The sequence below is a fragment of the Neomonachus schauinslandi genome, chromosome 15, assembly GCF_002201575.2.
Source record: "Neomonachus schauinslandi chromosome 15, ASM220157v2, whole genome shotgun sequence".
Classification (NCBI taxonomy): Eukaryota; Metazoa; Chordata; class Mammalia; order Carnivora; family Phocidae; genus Neomonachus; species Neomonachus schauinslandi.
The window spans coordinates 10,761,340-10,778,360 of record NC_058417.1 but is presented as its reverse complement, the minus strand read 5'-3'; the positions used below and the strand labels follow the sequence as shown (position 1 = coordinate 10,778,360).

The 17,021-nt window shown below is 59.7% G+C and overlaps 1 protein-coding gene across 1 annotated transcript; it reads right to left on the bottom strand.

Moving 5' to 3' along the window:
• Positions 1 to 1,781: 1,781 nt before the first annotated feature.
• On the bottom strand, positions 1,782 to 15,368 carry B9D1 (B9 domain containing 1). The gene is made up of 7 exons (XM_021694785.1): positions 15,056 to 15,368; positions 13,383 to 13,451; positions 11,210 to 11,321; positions 7,280 to 7,376; positions 6,140 to 6,202; positions 2,400 to 2,467; positions 1,782 to 2,122 (listed from the first exon to the last, which is right to left on the bottom strand). The coding sequence occupies exons 1-7, from the start codon at positions 15,116 to 15,118 to the stop codon at positions 1,980 to 1,982; spliced, it is 615 nt and encodes a 204-aa protein (XP_021550460.1). The 5' UTR covers positions 15,119 to 15,368; the 3' UTR covers positions 1,782 to 1,979.
• Positions 15,369 to 17,021: the final 1,653 nt, after the last annotated feature.

The following is a 17,021-nucleotide window of genomic DNA, read 5'->3' as shown; positions in this document are numbered from 1 at the left end:
CAGAGGAAGTTCCTGGATCTCTATTTTTTTTTTTAATTTTTTATTTATTTTTATTTTTTTTTTAAAGATTTTATTTATTTGACAGAGAGAGATACAGCGAGAGAGGGAACACAAGCAGGGGGAGTGGGAGTGGGAGAGGGAGAAGCAGGCTTCCCGCGGAGCGGGGAGCCCGATGCGGGGCTCGATCCCAGGACCCCGGGATCATGACCCGAGCCGAAGGCAGATGCTTAACGACTGAGCCACCCAGGCGCCCCAAGATTTTATTTTATTTTTTTTATTTTTTTATTTTTTTATTTATTTTTATTTTTTTTTTTTTTTTAAAGATTTTATTTATTTATTTGAGACAGAGAGAATGAGAGACAGAGAGCATGAGAGGGAGGAGGGTCAGAGGGAGAAGCAGACTCCCTGCCAAGCAGGGAGCCCGATGCGGGACTCGATCCCGGGACTCCAGGATCATGACCTGAGCCCAAAGCAGTCGCCTAACCAACTGAGCCACCCAGGCGCCCCGATTTTATTTTTTTTTAAGTAATCTCTACCCCCGCCCGCCAGCGTGGGGCTCGAACTCACAACCCCGAGATGAAGAATCGCACACTCCGCCGACTGAGCCAGCCAGGCACCCGTCTTGGATCATCGCCATTTCCCCGTGAGCCCTTCAGCTGAGGGGGAGCGCTACTGGAGGTGCCAAGAGGGAAGACAGGTGAGGGGACAAGGGACCACCAGGAGGGGATGGGGATGCCTGGGTGCGTATCTTGGAGGCAGTGCGGTCACTGGTAACGAGAAATAGGCGGTGGGATGGGTGACTGCTGAGGGGCAAGGCCAAGGTCATTGAAGGGGAGGAGGCGAGGAGGAGGCGTGGACGCTGGTCGTGTCCGGAATGGCTCTAGGGCAAGGCGGTCAGGTCCTCGGTGGACGTCGGTCGTTGGTCTGCCGGCCCAGGACGGGGCCGTGGAAATGCTGGAAATGTGAGTGGGGTCCGGACGCAAACCTCGGCTCTGGCCCACGGTCTGCGGGGGGCAGCAGAACAGGGCTGCAGAGGGCCAGTGTGGGCTTCAGCACAGGACCGAGGTGGAGGGAACTTTCCATTCGGAGAAGAGGGTCAGGATCACAGGAATGTTGCTGACGCCAGACCACGAGTTGCAGAGCACACGGGGGGCCGGGGGGGCCCTGAGCAGCACAGACTTCCGGGGCGCAGACAGCTAAGTAAGAGGAGGGGCAGAGCGGGGTCAGCGCAGGGGTGTCGTGGGGCAGGTTCCACGGACAGCCGGGGTGGGGCGAGGCGGGTGGCAAGGCCGGTGGTGTGGAGGCCGGGCGCCCGGGGCTTTGTGGCTCCCCTTGAATCGGGCTGAGGGCGGTGCCGGGTGGAGAGCAGCCCGGGCGGGCTGCGCGTCCCATCCCCAGGCGGGGGGCAGGCCGCGAGGGGGACTACCCCAGCCGTGCCGTGGGGACCTGTGTGTTGAGGGTGCTGGGCTGCCGTGAGACTGGAGAGCTGGGGGCCTCTCCCTGCAGCTCTCGCCGATCCCATTCTCTCCTCCTCGCACTGAGCCCCGAAAGCCTCTTGGTGTCCCTCCTGGGTTAGGGAGGAGTGTCTGGAGGCGAAGGAAAGGCCACACAGCCATGAGTGGGGCTGAACCAGACCTCACATGCCAGGTGGCTGTCGTGGGGTGCCGCTCCGGGCAGCTTCTGCCCCCTAAGCAGTGTGGGGAGGGCAGCAGGCGGGCCCCAGTGACCTGCTCCCAGGGAGCCGGGGGCAGTGCCAAGGGGAGAGGAAGTAGCTCCAGGCCTGGGTTCAGTGAAAAGATGATGCTTTATTATATAAAAATCTCCCCCCCACCCCTCCCAGCCCCCTGAGGCTGCATGTCAAGCAGATGGATCCGTGGCCAACTCTCTGGAAGGACAGCCCTGCATTCTCTGAGGGCCGCCTGGCCTGCGCGGTGGCGTGGCCAGAGTCCGTGGCTGTGGCAGGGGCCGGGCGGGGGCCTTCACAGGGGGAGGCCCTGCTGCGGGCTGGGCCCTGAGGCGCCCTGCGTGTCGGGAGGCCCAGTGTCGTAGCCCAGCTTCCTCATGTCCTTGGTCACCACGTTGAAGAGGAGAGTGACAAAGCCCTGCGAGCGGACCCGGGTCACTGGGAAGAGAAGGGCAGCGTCAGCCAGGCTGCTCTGGGAATGTCTCCGCCCCAGCAGTCTCTCCTGTAAAGTGGGAACGACTGGGAGGTACGGGGGCGGCACCAACCAGGCCCGGGTGGGAGCGGCGCTCAGAGGAGAGGCCTGGGGCTGCCCCCGCGGTCCGTCTGTGTGCCTGGCAGGTGCCTGGCTTCCACCGTGTTTGCTGGGGGGTCTGCCTAGTCCCTCCCGGGCTCCGGCCTGCCTGTGGGGGGTGGGGTTGCGGGGATCAAGCTTTACCTTCCCGGCCTTCACCCTGAGCCACCACCTTGGGGTCTGTGTACTCGGGCCGCCGTCCCATGAACCAGCTGGGAAGACAGGAGAACCCTGGGTGAGAGGATCCTCGGCCTGGCTCTGCCTCAGAGCCGGGACGTGGGCGCTCTCCTGCCCTCAGAAACCGCAGCCCTCCTCCAACCCCTGCCCCAGGGACCAGGCCCCGGGCAGAACCTCCCCACCGCCCCTCCCTCTGCCGGGGAGAGGGGCGGCTGGGTACCACGGGTGGCATCCACGGAGGCCTGGCAGGCTGCCCCCAGGCCCGGGGTGCTCTGCACGCCGAGCTTTCCCACCACGGTCACCCGTGGCTTTGAGGGAGATGTGGGGCTGGGGGCACAGTGGGAGCCCCAGTGGAAATCCCAGAAAGGGGACAGCAGCTGGGGGCGGGCAGTGCAACCCCCTCCATCCTTCTGGCATTCGGCATTGGCCTCCTTGGGGTGTGCAGAGGGGCCAGATCTGGGCTCTCCGCTTTCCTCTCAATAGTGTGGGATCCAGGACAAATCACTTCCCGTCTCTGAACCCCTGAATCCCAGTTCCTCTCAGCTGTACCTAGTGGTAGCCAGCTCACAGGGCTCGGGGTGAGGGCACTCTGTCAACTACCAGGTGAAACATTCGTCCGATTACGGTTCTCGCTCCGGGGTGCCCGACACGATCCTCTCACCCCACCGTCGCAGGTGTGCACCTGCCCCTCCCAGCAGCCCCGCTCTGTACACCCCCCTCCCCCCCACCGAGGCTGAGAGCAGTGCGGTGGCGTGCCCCAGGCCCCAGCAGGGCGGTGCGGGCTGTGTGCAGGGGTGCTGTCCCAGGCTTCCGCTCCAGGCCCCGCGGCCTGAGCCAGGGCAGCTCCTGGCTCCTCCCACATGCCCACCGGGGCCCCAGCAATCTGGGTGCACATTCCCTGCCGGGTGGGCAGACGCGGGCGTCGAGCCATCCAGGAGCGCCTCCAGCCTGAGCTTTGGGAGTCCTGCCGGGGGAGGCCGGTGATGCAGCTGTGGGCAGCAGGCGCCCCACGGGAAGGAGGCCCCTCGGTCTGTCTGCCGAGGTTCCCGCATCCCCAGAGCAGGCTCCGCCCTGCCTTCCGCCAAAGTGGCTGGCCTGGGAGGGCTGGCAGGCCTGCGCTCCGCCCCAGCACCCCAGCGCCCCAGCGCCCTGGCGCCGCCACCCTCCCCCCACCAGCAGGCCCTCCAGCTCCGCGCTGGAGTCCCCTGTTGGCTCAGGCCACCTTGACTCGGCCAGCCCCCCGCCCCCGGGTGCACTCTCTGGCGAGGGCATGGGTGCCACTGGGTGCCGCCCGGGGGTGGGGCTCCGTCCCGGCTTTCGCCGGACAAAGCGGTGACTGCCCCCTGCTGTCTGCAGGCCGTGGGGACAGCTAGTAAGGAGGCTCACGGGCTCCCAGCCTCGGGAGAGGGGATAGGGAGGAGAATTGGGAAGCTAGGGTTCCAGCCAGGGCTGGATGGCAGGCCACCGCCTCTCTGTGCCTCAGTTTCTCCATCCGAGGAGGGGGGCTCTCCACCTCGCAGGCAGGGGAAGCAGCCACAGAGCCTGGCACACCCCCACCTACTCGTACTCGCGCACTGCACTGCTCTCTCCTGAGGTCCACAAGGACGGGCCGTTCGGGGGAGGGGAGAGCGTCCAGGCAAGGGCTGAGGCCAGGGAGGACCCAGCGGGCTGGAGGAAGCGAGTCCGGGGGCACGCAGGCAGGGGGGAGGGCCCGAAGTCAGGGGGCAGGGCCCGAAGTCAGGGGGCAGGAGAACACAGGGTCTCGCAGCACCCTAGCTGAAGCTAATGCTTGATGGGTTTCTAAGGTTGCGTGTTAAGGAAAAGCATTTTTGTCGCGCTGTGAAGTCTAGGCGGGGGGCGCTGTCAGGAGCTGAATAACGGCCCCAGATACCAGGTCCTAGTCCCTGGACCTCGCAAATGTGACCGTATTTGGGAAAAGGATCTTTGCACATGTGACTAAAATAAGGATCTTAAACACGGGGCGGGGGGGGGTTGTCCTGGATTATCTGGGTGGGCCCTAAATGCCCCAAGTGTCCTTCTAAGAGAGGTGGAGGGAGAGGTGACACACACAGGGGAGGGGTGACACGTGAGGTCACACACGTGACCACAGAGGCAAAGACTGTAGTGATGGGCCGTGAGCCAAGGAAGGCCGCAGGCACCAGAAGCTGGAAGAGGCCAGGAGCAGATTCTCCCCAAGAGCCTGGGCGGGGGGCAGGCGGGGCAGCCCTGCCGGCGCCTCGATCTCAGCCCACTGACGCTGACTTTGGCCTGGGAGATAATAAATTTCTGTCGTTGACGCCGTTGAGTTTGTGGTCACTGGTTATAGCAGCCCCGGGAACTAACAGGGCTGAGTGGAGGAGGGCAGGCCGGGTGGGCCGGGCAAGGGCTGGCCTCCACCGACGGGCTCTGGGAAGACTGGGATCCAGCGGCCTTCGCTCATCAGACCTTTCCCAGTGTCCCGACGACAAGCACACGCCTCGCCCGGGGGAGACCGCACCGGCCCCGAGCTGCTAGCCTCAGGCACCGGCAGAAACACCCAGAAACTTCTCCAGCACTGAGACCCTTTCCTCAGAGGGCTGTGGCCCTGAGACGCGAGCTTCCCTGGGAGCTGTGGGGTTTGAAGCGGTGCGGACGCCCCGGCCAGGACATCGGCGTGGGCTCAAAGCCCTTAACCTCCCTCTACCCGCTGACGGGCACGGCCCCCATTTTCCCAACAGTCCACGGCTGGGTGTGGTCCCCTCTAGCTGACGCTGGCCCAGGGCACCTTCCCATCGCGGTGGCCTCCCAGGGGGCCTTCGAGGGGCGGCGGGCTGCCAGATTCTCCCCTCCAGGCCTCAGAACTCAGTGAGGCTTCCTCGGCGCAGGCCCGACGCTGGCCCTCCGCCCCGCAGGGCTCCGGCCAAGGCTCACCCCAAAACTGGCCAGGCCTGCAGGGGGCTGCTCGCCAGCTGCCCCCTGGGCACCCAGGTGGTCCTCCATCCCCCCCGCCCCCATACCCACTGTGAACAAAGGGCCCATTCCCGGCTGACCCGGAGGGGAGCAGCCAGGAGCTTCTATCCCCAGCCTCGGGGCAGGCAGCCGGCCCTCTGAGCTTAGATGCGGACGTGGTAAGGGGCAAGAGGTTCCCTGCCTGGTGTCTCCCCCACATTCCCCTTGCTCCCCACCCACCAGCAACAGCCTGTCCTTGTTGGCTCCGCACACAGTAAGCCCATGGACCTTGCACAGTTTCCTACGCCTGGAATGTTCCCTCCCCAGATCGCCCACACTGGCCCTTACCTCCACTCTCGTTTCTGCTCAGACATCACCTCCTCCAAGAGGCCCCCACATGTGAGGCATTTCCAAACTGATAGAAATTGCCCGTCAGGATGATGATTACTGTTCTGTTCGGCTCTTACTGCTGTATCCGCCTGTGTCCTACCTTTTACATGCCCTGTTATGTCATGAGCCTTTCCCCATGTGACGAGAGCTTTTGCTCTGCTCTGATACAAAGACCACAGGGCGTGAAGGTGCGCGGCCTCGTGCAGCTGGAGCAGCGGCTGAAGGGAGCCTAGCAACCCTCCGACATCCCACAGCCCCCGCGTCCATGGGCCCCAAAGACAGAGCAGTTGGGAGACCCGATGAGGGAGGGACAGGGACACCCCTCCCTCCCTCCACTCTGACCACGTAGGTCAGAAGCCGGCGCTGGTGGGGACATGTAGAAAACTCACCTCGTAAACTTCTGCAGTTTAGACGTGGATTCGGGGACAAACATGGGGATGGTCCTTTTGTGCCTGAAACAAACGTTTTCCCGGACCGATGTGCTGACTGACAGAAAGGTGGGACTTTCCGAGCCCCCGGAGAGCAGGAGCGCTCGATCGGGCAACGCCAAGGCCAAGCCAAGGCCAGGGGGGCCAGTTGCCCGCCCCCGCTGTGTGGTGCTGGGAGTGAGGTGCAGAAAACAGCCCACAGTCCCTGCGAGTCCTGTTTCTTGTCAAGGCTCAAGAGGATGCTGGGGTACAGCCATGACAGCTGGGGTCCCGGCTCCCGCTGGGCCCCTCCGAAGCCCTGCCCCCCAATGTCCGAATCCTCCACCATCTCCAAGGCCCAGTTTGGGTGCCCTTCCTCCAGGAAGGCCCTGACGATCCCCGGAACCTCACCCCTGCTGCGGCCCCTGGCCCTAGTCCTGCCCTCCGAGCCCGGGGTCCTGCCCCTCCCCCCCCGGCCCCCCCCCTCATCTTGCACTCTCTGTCTCAGCAACAATGCGCAGGGCATTTGGCTGTCCTTCCATCTTCCTCCACCTTCTCCAGGCAAACCCCTGTCCTCTGCGCCCCAGAATACCCTGTCTATACCTGTCACTGTGCTTAACAAAAGACAATTGCGTCTCTCCATCTGTGTCTACTCCTCTGAGGGCTCCTGAGGAAGGCCCCACGTGGTCACATATGACACCAGCGGGAGCTGGGCACATGGGGGCATCAGTGAGCGCTCATGGAGGGGGGGCAGAAACAGGAGGGGAGGCAGAAACAGGAGGGGACTGAGCTTCTGAATTGTAACCCCAAACTGCCTGTGAACTGTCTGTCGTTGGACCCAGCCCCTCATGGGGCCTCCAACACTCCCTGCACCCACCTGCTGTTTGGGTGGTAGCCTTGGCCTCACCCATGTGGGCCTCTTCCCAGATATGGGCTCTAGCCCCCCTCGCCCCCGCCCCCAAGCCCAGCTGCCCAGGCCCGTGGGGACCCCAGGCGCACTGCTAGCCTAGGGGTGAAGTCTGTCCCAGGAAAAGCCCTGCAGGGGGTGCCCTGGTCCTAAGCCAGCATGGCCCTGCAAGGGATGGACTGTGGCCCGGGGAGCCAGTCACAGCCAGAACCCACCTGCCGGGTGAGAAAGGTACGTGCACCGCCCCGTAGCCTCGGACCACATCGTTCCCGAACACGTCTGGTCCGTACACACTGAGCACGATCTGTGGCCCTTGGGAAGAACAAAACAAGGGGTCAGCCGGCGGGATAACGCAGGGGAAGGTGCAGGGCAAAGAAGCGGACATGGGACCCCCCCTTCTCCACTATGGGCTCCTGCCGACACAGAATCTGGGGAGGCGGGCAGGGACAGCGGTGGGGAGTATGACCTGCCACCTGCCGGCGAGGCCCCCTGCTCAGCCCGGATGCCTGGGGAGTCACAGGGCCGGGATGCCCCGCAGATCCTGTACCTTGATGATACAGGGAGGGCCCCTGAAGGCACTCCTCTCCTCTGCTCGAGGTACAGGGACCCAGGGGGGAGTGCGTAAAGGGGCCGCTTCTCGGGAGCTTCCTTTCTGATACAGGTGGTCGGATTCAAGCGCATACTGCATGGGCTCACGGGCCACAGGGGCTTGCTTTGGGGCGCTGCGGGGGAGGTCAGAGGGAAAGCCCTTCCATGCACTTTCCTTTAAATGATCACTGATCCCACCTGTTCCCTGCAAACACGGAGGTACATCGTCCCCTGAAGGCGGGGAGGGGTGGGGGGGAGACGACAGGCTGACCTGCGGCCTGTAGGATGGGCCTCCGGCCATCAATCGCCTCACCTCCCAGCCTCTCGGGTCCCTCACCTCTAAGACATGGAGAGTAGCGCCCCATGCAGGGCAAGTGCTTGGTGAGTGTTAGGTACGGTTTGGGCCCTTCCCATCACTCCCCCTCCCCCAGAGGTAGGCCCTATTCTGACTTGATGAAAGCGTATCTTCTAAGGCTTCCCCACCAAAGAATGCATCCCAAACATGGTACTTTGGTTTTACCCATTTTTTTTTAAAAGATTTATTTGACAGAGAGAGACACAGCGAGAGAGGGAACACAAGCAGGGGAAGTGGGAGAGGGAGAAGCAGACTTCCCGCTGAACAGGGAGCCCGATGCGGGGCTCCATCCCAGCACCCTGGGATCATGACCTGAGCTGAAGGCAGACGCTTAACGACTGAGCCACCCAGGCGCCCCTACCCGTTTTTTTTTTTAAAGATTTACTTAATTTTGAGAGAGAGCAAGAGAGAGTGAGCGAGCGAGCAGGGGGAGGGGCAGAGGGAGGAGAGAATCCCAAGCGGACTCCATGCTGAGCCGAAACTAAGAGTCAGACACTTAACCTACTGAGCCACCCAGGCGTCCCCCCCCCTCTTTTTTTTTTTTTAATTTATTAATGCTAGAGAACATTCTAGCTCTGAACCAACCACAAGGACGTGGTTCACTCCAGTGCCAATGGACATGTGGGTAGTCTCTCCTTGGGGGGCCCCCCGGGTGGTGAGGCTATGAGCTCTCCGCCACTCTCGTTCAAGTTCTTGCCCACACGTGCACACATCCCAGGAGGAGCCGCACAGGGTATGCGGACGCTCGGTCTGCAAAGGTAACACGGAGCGGTCTTCCAAAGGGGTCGGATCACCCCACTCCCGCCAGTCACTGGAGTTCCCCTCACGCCACATCCTCACAATGCTGGGGGTCCTCAGTCTCTCTGACTGGAGCTATTTTGGTGGCAGCTTCCCGTAGCCTGCCTTCGCGTCTGCCTTCACTGCAATCTTTCTCACTAAAATAAAGACCTTGCTTTGTTTCTCCATCACTCGGATGTCCTCCTTCGTGAAGTACCTGCTCAGTCTCTCACCTGGATTTCTACGCGATGGGTCTTTTCCTCGCTGACATGCAGCGTGTATGTGTGTGAATTCCGTGTCCTGTCTTTTGAGCTGTGTTATATTTTGATATGATTGTAAAGAATTTCTTTTTAAAATATCATTTTTGAGGGGCGCCTGGGTGGCTCAGTTGTTAAGCATCTGCCTTTGGCTCAGGTCAATGATCCCAGGGTCCTGGGATCGAGCCCCGCATTGGGCTCCCTGCTCAGCGGGAAGCCTGCTTCTCCCTCTCCCATTCCCCCTGCTTGTGTTCCCTCTCTCGCTGTGTCTCTCTCGGTCAAATAAATAAATAAAATCTTTAAAAAAATGTATCATTTTTGAATCACTTTTTGTGCACGAGAGAATACATATTCTATTTATTTTTATACAAAAAGCCACTGGGTTTTGTCTATCTCCTATCTGGCATTCATGCCAATTTATTATTTCTAGTAACTTATCTGTAGGTTATTTTGCAAATTCTACATACATAATGTCACCTGTGAAACAATAGTTTTGGGGCGCCTGGGTGGCTCAGTCGGTTAAGCGTCTGCCTTCAGCTCAGGTCATGATCCCAGGGTCCTGGGACCGATCCCCACCTGGGCTGCCTACTCCCTGCTCGACATTGAGCCTGCTTCTCCCTCTCCTCCGCTCGTGCTCTCTCTCTCTCGAATAAATAAAATCTTATTTTTTTTTTTAAAGAAAAAGGACATATTCTTCCTAATTCTTATGCCTTTTGTTTGTGGTGGTGGCAACAAGGAAATCTTTCACCATTTCACTTAGACAAGGTGATGTCTGCTCTAAGTTTTCTGTAGATAGCCCTTATCAAATTAAGAAAGTTTCCTTCTAGGAGCGCCTGGGTGGCTCAGTCGGTTGGGGGTCCAACTCTTGATCTCAGCCTAGGTGTTGATCTCAGCTCAGGGGTCGTGAGTTCTGGCCCCGCGTCAGGCTCCACACAGGGCATGGGGCCTACTTAAAAAAAAAAAAAGGAAAGTTTCCTTCTATTCCTAGTTTGCTAAGTGTTTTATCATGAATGGATGTTGAATTTTATCATGGTTTCTACTATTCATGGGGATGATCGTGACTTTCCTTCTTTTTAAAGCAATGAATCACGTTGGTTGATACCAGATATTATATAAGCTTTGTATTTCTGGAATAAACCATACTTGTTCATGATGTATTATCCCTTTTACATCCTGCTAGATTTGGCTTATGAATATTTTGTTTGGGAGTTTTTGCAACCGTGTGCAAGGTCTGGAACGATCCAGAGCTGGGCCGCTCCCAGTTCCCCCTTCCTCCCAGGGTGCAGCAAGCACTTTGAGGTCTCCATCCAGGTTGCAGGGATTTTCCTGATTCTTGCACCCCGAGCCCAGGGCAGCTGTCAAAACCCTCGATCAGCCTCTCGATCACGTCTGGTGGAGTGAGCAAATACTCTCAGGGGCGGTGTGAGTGGGATCACATCTCTAGAGGTCTGTTTTCTCCTGGATCTTGGCCTGGCAAATCTCCAATACTTTGCTAGCTCTCTGATGCCTTCGAATAGTTGTGTTTTGTTTTCGCTTTTTAATACTGTATTTGCCTCTGCTAGCCTTCCTCAGCAGCAGGAAACTGGTCCATAATCTAGTGCCTTGGTCCAGGAAGCCTATGGAAGCATTCTTACTCGTGGATAATGACAAGGAGGACTGCCAGGCAGCCCCTGTTCCAGACCCCCCGCACCCAGCAAGCCGAGGCCCCAAGCCACATGCAGCAGAAAGGCCCAGACTATGAAATCAAATGGACCTGAAATCCAATCCATGCTCAGCTGCTAGATATAAAGCTGAAGGCAAACGATGTTACTTTTTGGCATCAGTTTCCTAATGTGAGAAGAGAAACGCAGAGCAATCTCTCCACCACATAGGATTAGGAAGATAGGCCAAGCCCACCCGGGGCGAGTATTCACGGAGCCACCCAAGGCCACAGGCTGGGGCTCCACTTGATACACTCTGAGCTTCCTAAAGGTCAACTCTATTGCCTGTCCACGAACCGGGAGGGTGGGCAGGGTGGCGGGGGAAAGTAGAGGGAAACGGCCAAGTGGGAAGAGAGCACAGGACGGGGCTGGCACAAGGGCCCAGGGGACGGGCAGAGAGGAGCTGGGAGCGGAGGGCCCCGGGACGTCACCCCCTCCCCGTGTCCCTGGGGGCCCCTGCAGACTCACAGCCATAGGGATTGGTGCTCTTAAAGGTGACGTCGATGGGGAAGTTCCACACCAGTGCTCGCCGCACGTCCTGGCTCTTGGATGTGATCTGTGAGATGCCCTCCTCCAGACCCTGTGAGGACAGGGAACGAGACAGCTGGTGCCCGCGCTCCGAATGCCACGGCCCTCCCCTGATCTGGGTGCGCAGGCTGGGGGGCTGTTTTCCTCGCTACCTTCTGCCAACACACTAGCTTCGCGCACAACCGAACTCTGAGGGGCTGGAGCAGCTCCTAGGCCTCTCCAGGTCTCGTCTCATTAGAGCTGGCCGGCCTCAAGAGCCGGCCCGGGCACAGGTTCTCGTCCCCTCGCCCGAGGAAGCGGATCCTCAGGTCGTTTCCCGCTTGTCCCTGATTCCCCTGGACCTGCTGCATCCGGGCATGCGATCTTCTCCCCCAGGGAACAACGCTGACGATGTCGTCCTCCACCCACCAACCCGTTCGTAGCTCCCCTGCCGAACAAAACTCCGGGAACAAGCTGTCCGTACTCTCTGGCTCCCATTCCTTCTCTGCTTTCCTTTCGAGAACGCACTTCAGTCTGACTATAGGCTCCCACTCTACTGAAGTGTTTTTGGTGAGTAGCACCAGTGACCCCGGCGTTGCTGGACCTGTGGACATTTCTCTGTCCTCAGTTTACCTGACTCAGCAGCAGCACTGGACACACTCCCCCTGCCTGGTTTCTGGGACACCATGTCTTGGGGTCTTTCCTCCTCACGAGGGGCTCCCAGTGTTGCCCTCCTCTTCATGTGGGAGCATCTCGGGGCTGCCCACGTGGTCTGTGTGTGGCTGATTCCCAAACCCGTGTCCCCTGTCCCCAGCCTGGTCCTCACCTCTGACCTCCAGAGGACAGTGGCCCCGCCTCCGCTGGCGACCCTGCACCTCCACCCGGATATCTAGCAGGAACCTCAACCTCAACCCACGCCAGGCGGAGCTCTGGAAAGTTCTCCCAGATCTGCTCTACCCAGTCTTCTCATCGAATGGCAGCTCTGCTCCCAAGTGCCCGGGCTAAGAAGCCTGGTGTTATTCTTAACTCCTCTCTCTCCTGCCCCACATCTGTCCAAGAGGAAACCGCGTTGCCTCCGCCTTCAAAATATACTGGAAATGCCAGCGCCTGCCGCCAGCCCCAGGGCCGCGCCTTGTCTCCGTGCTGTCTTCGTTCCTCTGTTCTGGTAACAGTCCGTGGTCCCTCTTCGGCCCCTGCTCCCCCATCTACTCTGGACACAGAAGCCAGAGGGAGCTATGAAAAATACAAGGTGGGTCACTGTCTCCGTTCCAGACCCTCTGAGGGGGTCCCATGTCACCCTGCGTGAGGCTGGGGTCCTTGCTCTGACTGACCGTGTCATCCACGGCCTGCCTCATCTTCGCCACCACCCCCCGCCCAGCTTCAGCCCCAGCCATGCTCCTACCAGCTCACGCTCTTCACTGGCCACACCGGCCTCCCCCCTGCTCCTCAAGCACGCCTGGCACACTCCCGCCTCAGGGCCCGTGCACCTCTCCTCCTTCTGCCTGCAAAGCTCTTTCCACAGACTTCCACTCGGCTCTTTCCCTCACTTCCTTCAGCTCCTGACCCAAAGTTACCTTCTCAGGGAGGCCTTCCCTGGCCCCCTTACCTAGATTCCAGCTTCTCTCTATCCTCCACACCTCCCTTCCTGACTCTACTTTCTCCTCGGCACTTTTTACTAGAACACACTGGAACATTAGTACTTATTGTCTGTCTCGCCCCACAGGGATGTGCACTCCACGAAGACTGGGACTCTCATCTGGCTGTCTGGTGGAGACAGATCGCTCTGAGGCAAGTCTTGCAAGGAGAGCTTCTATTCTGCCTTCTGATTCCCCAGAGTCCGCCCCATGGGCTAGGGGAGGGACAGAGGGCCCGGCTACTTTCAGGCTGCCCACGCACTCCTCTTTGCTGCCACGTGCAAGTTCCCGGGGCAGGGAATGTGAGCGAGCGCGGCTTTGATCGGGGCTGCATTCCCCACTCGCTTTACCAGGAACAAAGTCATGCTTGGACCCCCCTGAACTCATGTCTACCTCTCCATGGGTTCTGTACTGGGAGGGCAAGGGGTATGGTGGACACCTTCAGAACCCCCATCAGTCATGGAGGCTGTGAGTAAGGGAGGCCCGAGAGCCCAGCTTACCGCCGTGGGGGCCCAGTCCTGGCCATACACAAAGCAGTACTTGCAGTAGAGATCATCATACTCTGGAAACTGTGGGAAGAAGCACACACAGCTTCTGTTCACGGGGACCCGTGGTGAGGCCAACGCGTTGGCTAGGTAAGGGCAACCGATAGGAATTCTAAACACCAGGCACCTGGGGCGAGGTCTAAGCAACAGCCAGGGATGAGGACATGGAGTGCAGCAGAGGGGCTGGGGCCCGAAATGTGGGAGTCCAAAGCAGAGTCCCAGGCTGCTAGCACCCTTGAGCCTTTGCCCAGGCTCTGGCTTCTGTCTGGTATGCCCTTCCCATTCCGCCATCTGGCAAACTCCTATTTGTCCTTCAAAACTTACCTTCCAGGGAGCCTGCCCTAATTTCCAGGATGTTTTAAGCAACCCCCGGCCCCGCCGCAACCCCCATCCTGGCTCTGTCAGCCTCTGGTCCTTCTCTCCATCAAAGCTTTGATGGCTTGTTCTCATCTCTGTCAACCCCATTTGACTGTGAACAGGGAACAAGTGTAATGACGTTTTGGGTCCCCAGTGCCTGGCACAAGGATGGGCACAGAGGAGATCCAAGGGAATGGTGCCAAAGTGAAAGGATGCTCTCAGGACATAAAGCCTACACAGGGCTGGAGCTCAAGGCCTGGAGAGAGGGCGGAAACCAGAACTCAGTGGGAGGCACAGCGGGGCTGGCATGGGTGCTGACAATGCAGAGAGACGTGATCCAGCCCAGCCAAGGGCCCCTAATGGCACAGGAGAGGGGAAGGCAGTCGAGGACACTAGGCCAAGCGGCAGGTGGACAGGGTGGGAGTATGGGGATATAATCCCGATGAAACAGGAAGGCAAGCGAGACCCAGAGCTTTACCCAAACCATCTCACTGAATCCTCACAATAATAATAATAAACACCATCTTCCAACAGCCTGGAAGGGTAATGCAGCAAAGTTTTGGCGGCAGGCAGACCTGGGTTCAAATCTCAGCTTTGCCACTCCCTTTGGGCAAGTGTTCCCATCTGTAAAATGGGGATGCTAGTAATACCCACTTCACAGGGTTGTTGTGAGGGCTGAATGGTCAGTGCGGGGCGCCACGTCTGGCACAGAGCGAATTCATGGTGAACATATCTATGTATATATATAAATATGACAAATGGTTCTTATAAAGTGTACGAGATGGAGAGTAGCGTCCCCTTCTGTCAGACTGGACAGACCCTCCCTGGATCTTTCCACCACCACCATCGTTGGATCAGATTCACCAGATCACCTCCGTTCTAGCCCAAATTCAAGGATCTGAGGGTTCAGAGTGCAGAGCACTTGAGGACCGAGGCCCCCCGTCCCGGTCGAGTCTCGGCTCCTCCCTACACCCGCGTTAGGCTCCTGCCCGTGACTCAACCAACTGGACACAATCCGAACCCGGGCTCACAGGCTTGGCCGAGCGTGTCCTCGGCACGAGCTCAACCTCTCGAGGCCTGTTTCCACCCGCGCATACTGGGGCGCAGGCAAGCCTCTCAAATGCTGGTTCCCCTCCCCCCGCCTAACCGAGGGACACAGAGGCTCGGAGGAACCACGCGTGTCTTCGGGGCCACGCAGCAGCCCCGGAGGTCGCGGGGATGGGTCCCCGGGGAGACTGAGGGCAGGGCGGGCGAGGTCCACGGCCGCTCACCTGGGCGCTCTCCACCTGCCCGTTGACCATGAGTAGGAAGACGCTGGGACCCGCGGCCGCCATGGCTAGGCTGGGGGCGCCCGGAAACGACCCAGGCTGCGCGCGGGGTTGCGAAGAGGCGCCGGGTTTCCCTGGAAACCGACGGCGTGGCGCGTGGGACACGTTTCTTGGGACGCGAGCTTCGCTGAGGCAAGTGCGCGTGAGCGGCAGTGCGCAGGCGCAGCCGGCGACGGCGGCTGGGGGGCGGGGCTTTGGAGGGCGGGGCTCCGCAGCCCTGCCCCTCTCCAGAGAAGCCGGGGGCCGGAGCGGGGGCCTGTTGTGTGGAATCTCGCCGCGCCGCCCGGTCTGGTCACACCCGCGGGGAGTGTGTGTCCGCTCGGCCTCGGCCCCGCCCGCCCCGAAGCGCGGAGGCGCTCCCTGACTCAGGCCGGCCGGAAGCCAAGTGATGGAGACGCCCTCCGCCACGAGATGGCGCTGTGGCGCTACCCGGAGGACGGCGGCGGGGGCGCGCGGAGGGGGAGCCCGCGGGGCGCACGTGACCCACCACCGCCAGTCGGAGGTTCGCGCGCGAAGGCTTCGAGTCAGACCGCCCGGGTTCTGGAGAGTCCCCAGCTGGGGCCCAGCAGCTGCCTGCGTCAGGTCAGGGGGATGTCCCCCAAAATGTTTATTAAACAAACTTGGGAGGGACCCCAAAAAACCTTTAGTCCAAGCCACGGCTCTTTAATGTGAAGGGGGGAGACAGGCCCACAAGCCGTCGGAAGAAGAGTGAGCCAGAATCCACAGCTCTGCCAGGAAAATGTTCAAATAAGTCACTCCCCGGCCGCCGTGAGTAGGTCATAGCTTCTGTTAACACGTCGATCCTGTTCCTCTTAGCGCTCATCATGGTTTGTATTTGCACATTTATTACTGTCATGACCCGGGCTGATGCTTGCCTCCTCTTCCCTAGACAGCCGGCCTGTTCCATGAGCCCAGGGGCCACGCTGATCTTGTGTTCTGGTTGCCTGGCACATTGGAAGCCCTGGGAACAGTGTTGGATGAATGAATGATTGAATACCTCGCCATTACTCAAAGAGGAAGCCGATTCAGAGAGGGGAGGTGGCTGGGCTACGGTCATAGCAGCAGGTACGCAGCTGAATCAGGGTTCACATCCAGGACCTCACAGGCTAAGGAGCCTCAGTGCCTCCTCTGTCTGGTCCCCGGCCAGGCCCAAGGGCGCTTCTTGGCCAGGGCCTCAAAAGTGGCATTAGAGACCTTCTCTCTGATCCAGGAAATGAAAGGATGCACAGGTGTGTAGACTTCCCAGAGGCCAGGCTCCCAGCGGGGACCCCAGGTCATGACGCCCTGCAGCAGCTAGCTGCTAGCTTGGAAGCCCACCAGGGGGCTCCCTTCAGACACCTGTGCAGGAGAGGGAAGGAGGAGTCAAAGGCAGCCGGGACCCACTGACCACTCCCGGAAAGGTGAGCAGAGATTAACTGGTTAGGGGAGGGGGGGCTGTGGGCAGCCAGGGTTCACACCTCTGGTTCACACATCTGGAGGCCAGATGGGCGGGGGCCCCAGTTCAACAACACACAGAGCTCAGAGCTCGGGTGGGAGTTGTCTGCCCCTCCAGGGACTTGGTCATACTCCCTGCCCCCACCCCTCACACCCTCTTACCAGTTAAAAAGCTTTCTCCCACGAATTTTAGCATACTCTTTCCTCCTTGTGGCTTTTGAGGCTCAGTAGTACCCAAAAGTCAGTTGTCAACAAAATGCTTGTGATCATCAAATAACCAGGGGCTTCCAGTAGCTTAAAACCCGGCTATGTCAGGGGCGCCTGGGTGGCTCAGTTGGGTAAGTGTCTGCCTTCGGCTTAGGTCATGATCTTGGGGTCCTGGGATCGAGCCCCGCGTCGGGCTTCCTGCTCAGAAGGGAGTCTGCTTCTCCCTCTCCCTCTGCACCCCACCCGGCCCGCTAACCAAGTGTGCACA

Coding starts and splice junctions, on each gene's coding strand:
- B9D1 (XM_021694785.1), bottom strand. CDS start 15,118: ATGGCGGCCGCGGGTCCCAGCGTCTTCCTACTCATGGTCAACGGGCAG. Junction 11,322..13,382: donor AGGACTGGGCCCCCACGGCG/GTAAGCTGGGCT, acceptor CTGTCCTCACAG/GGTCTGGAGGAGGGCATCTC. Junction 2,123..2,399: donor TCAGGGTGAAGGCCGGGAAG/GTAAAGCTTGAT, acceptor TTCTCTTCCCAG/TGACCCGGGTCCGCTCGCAG.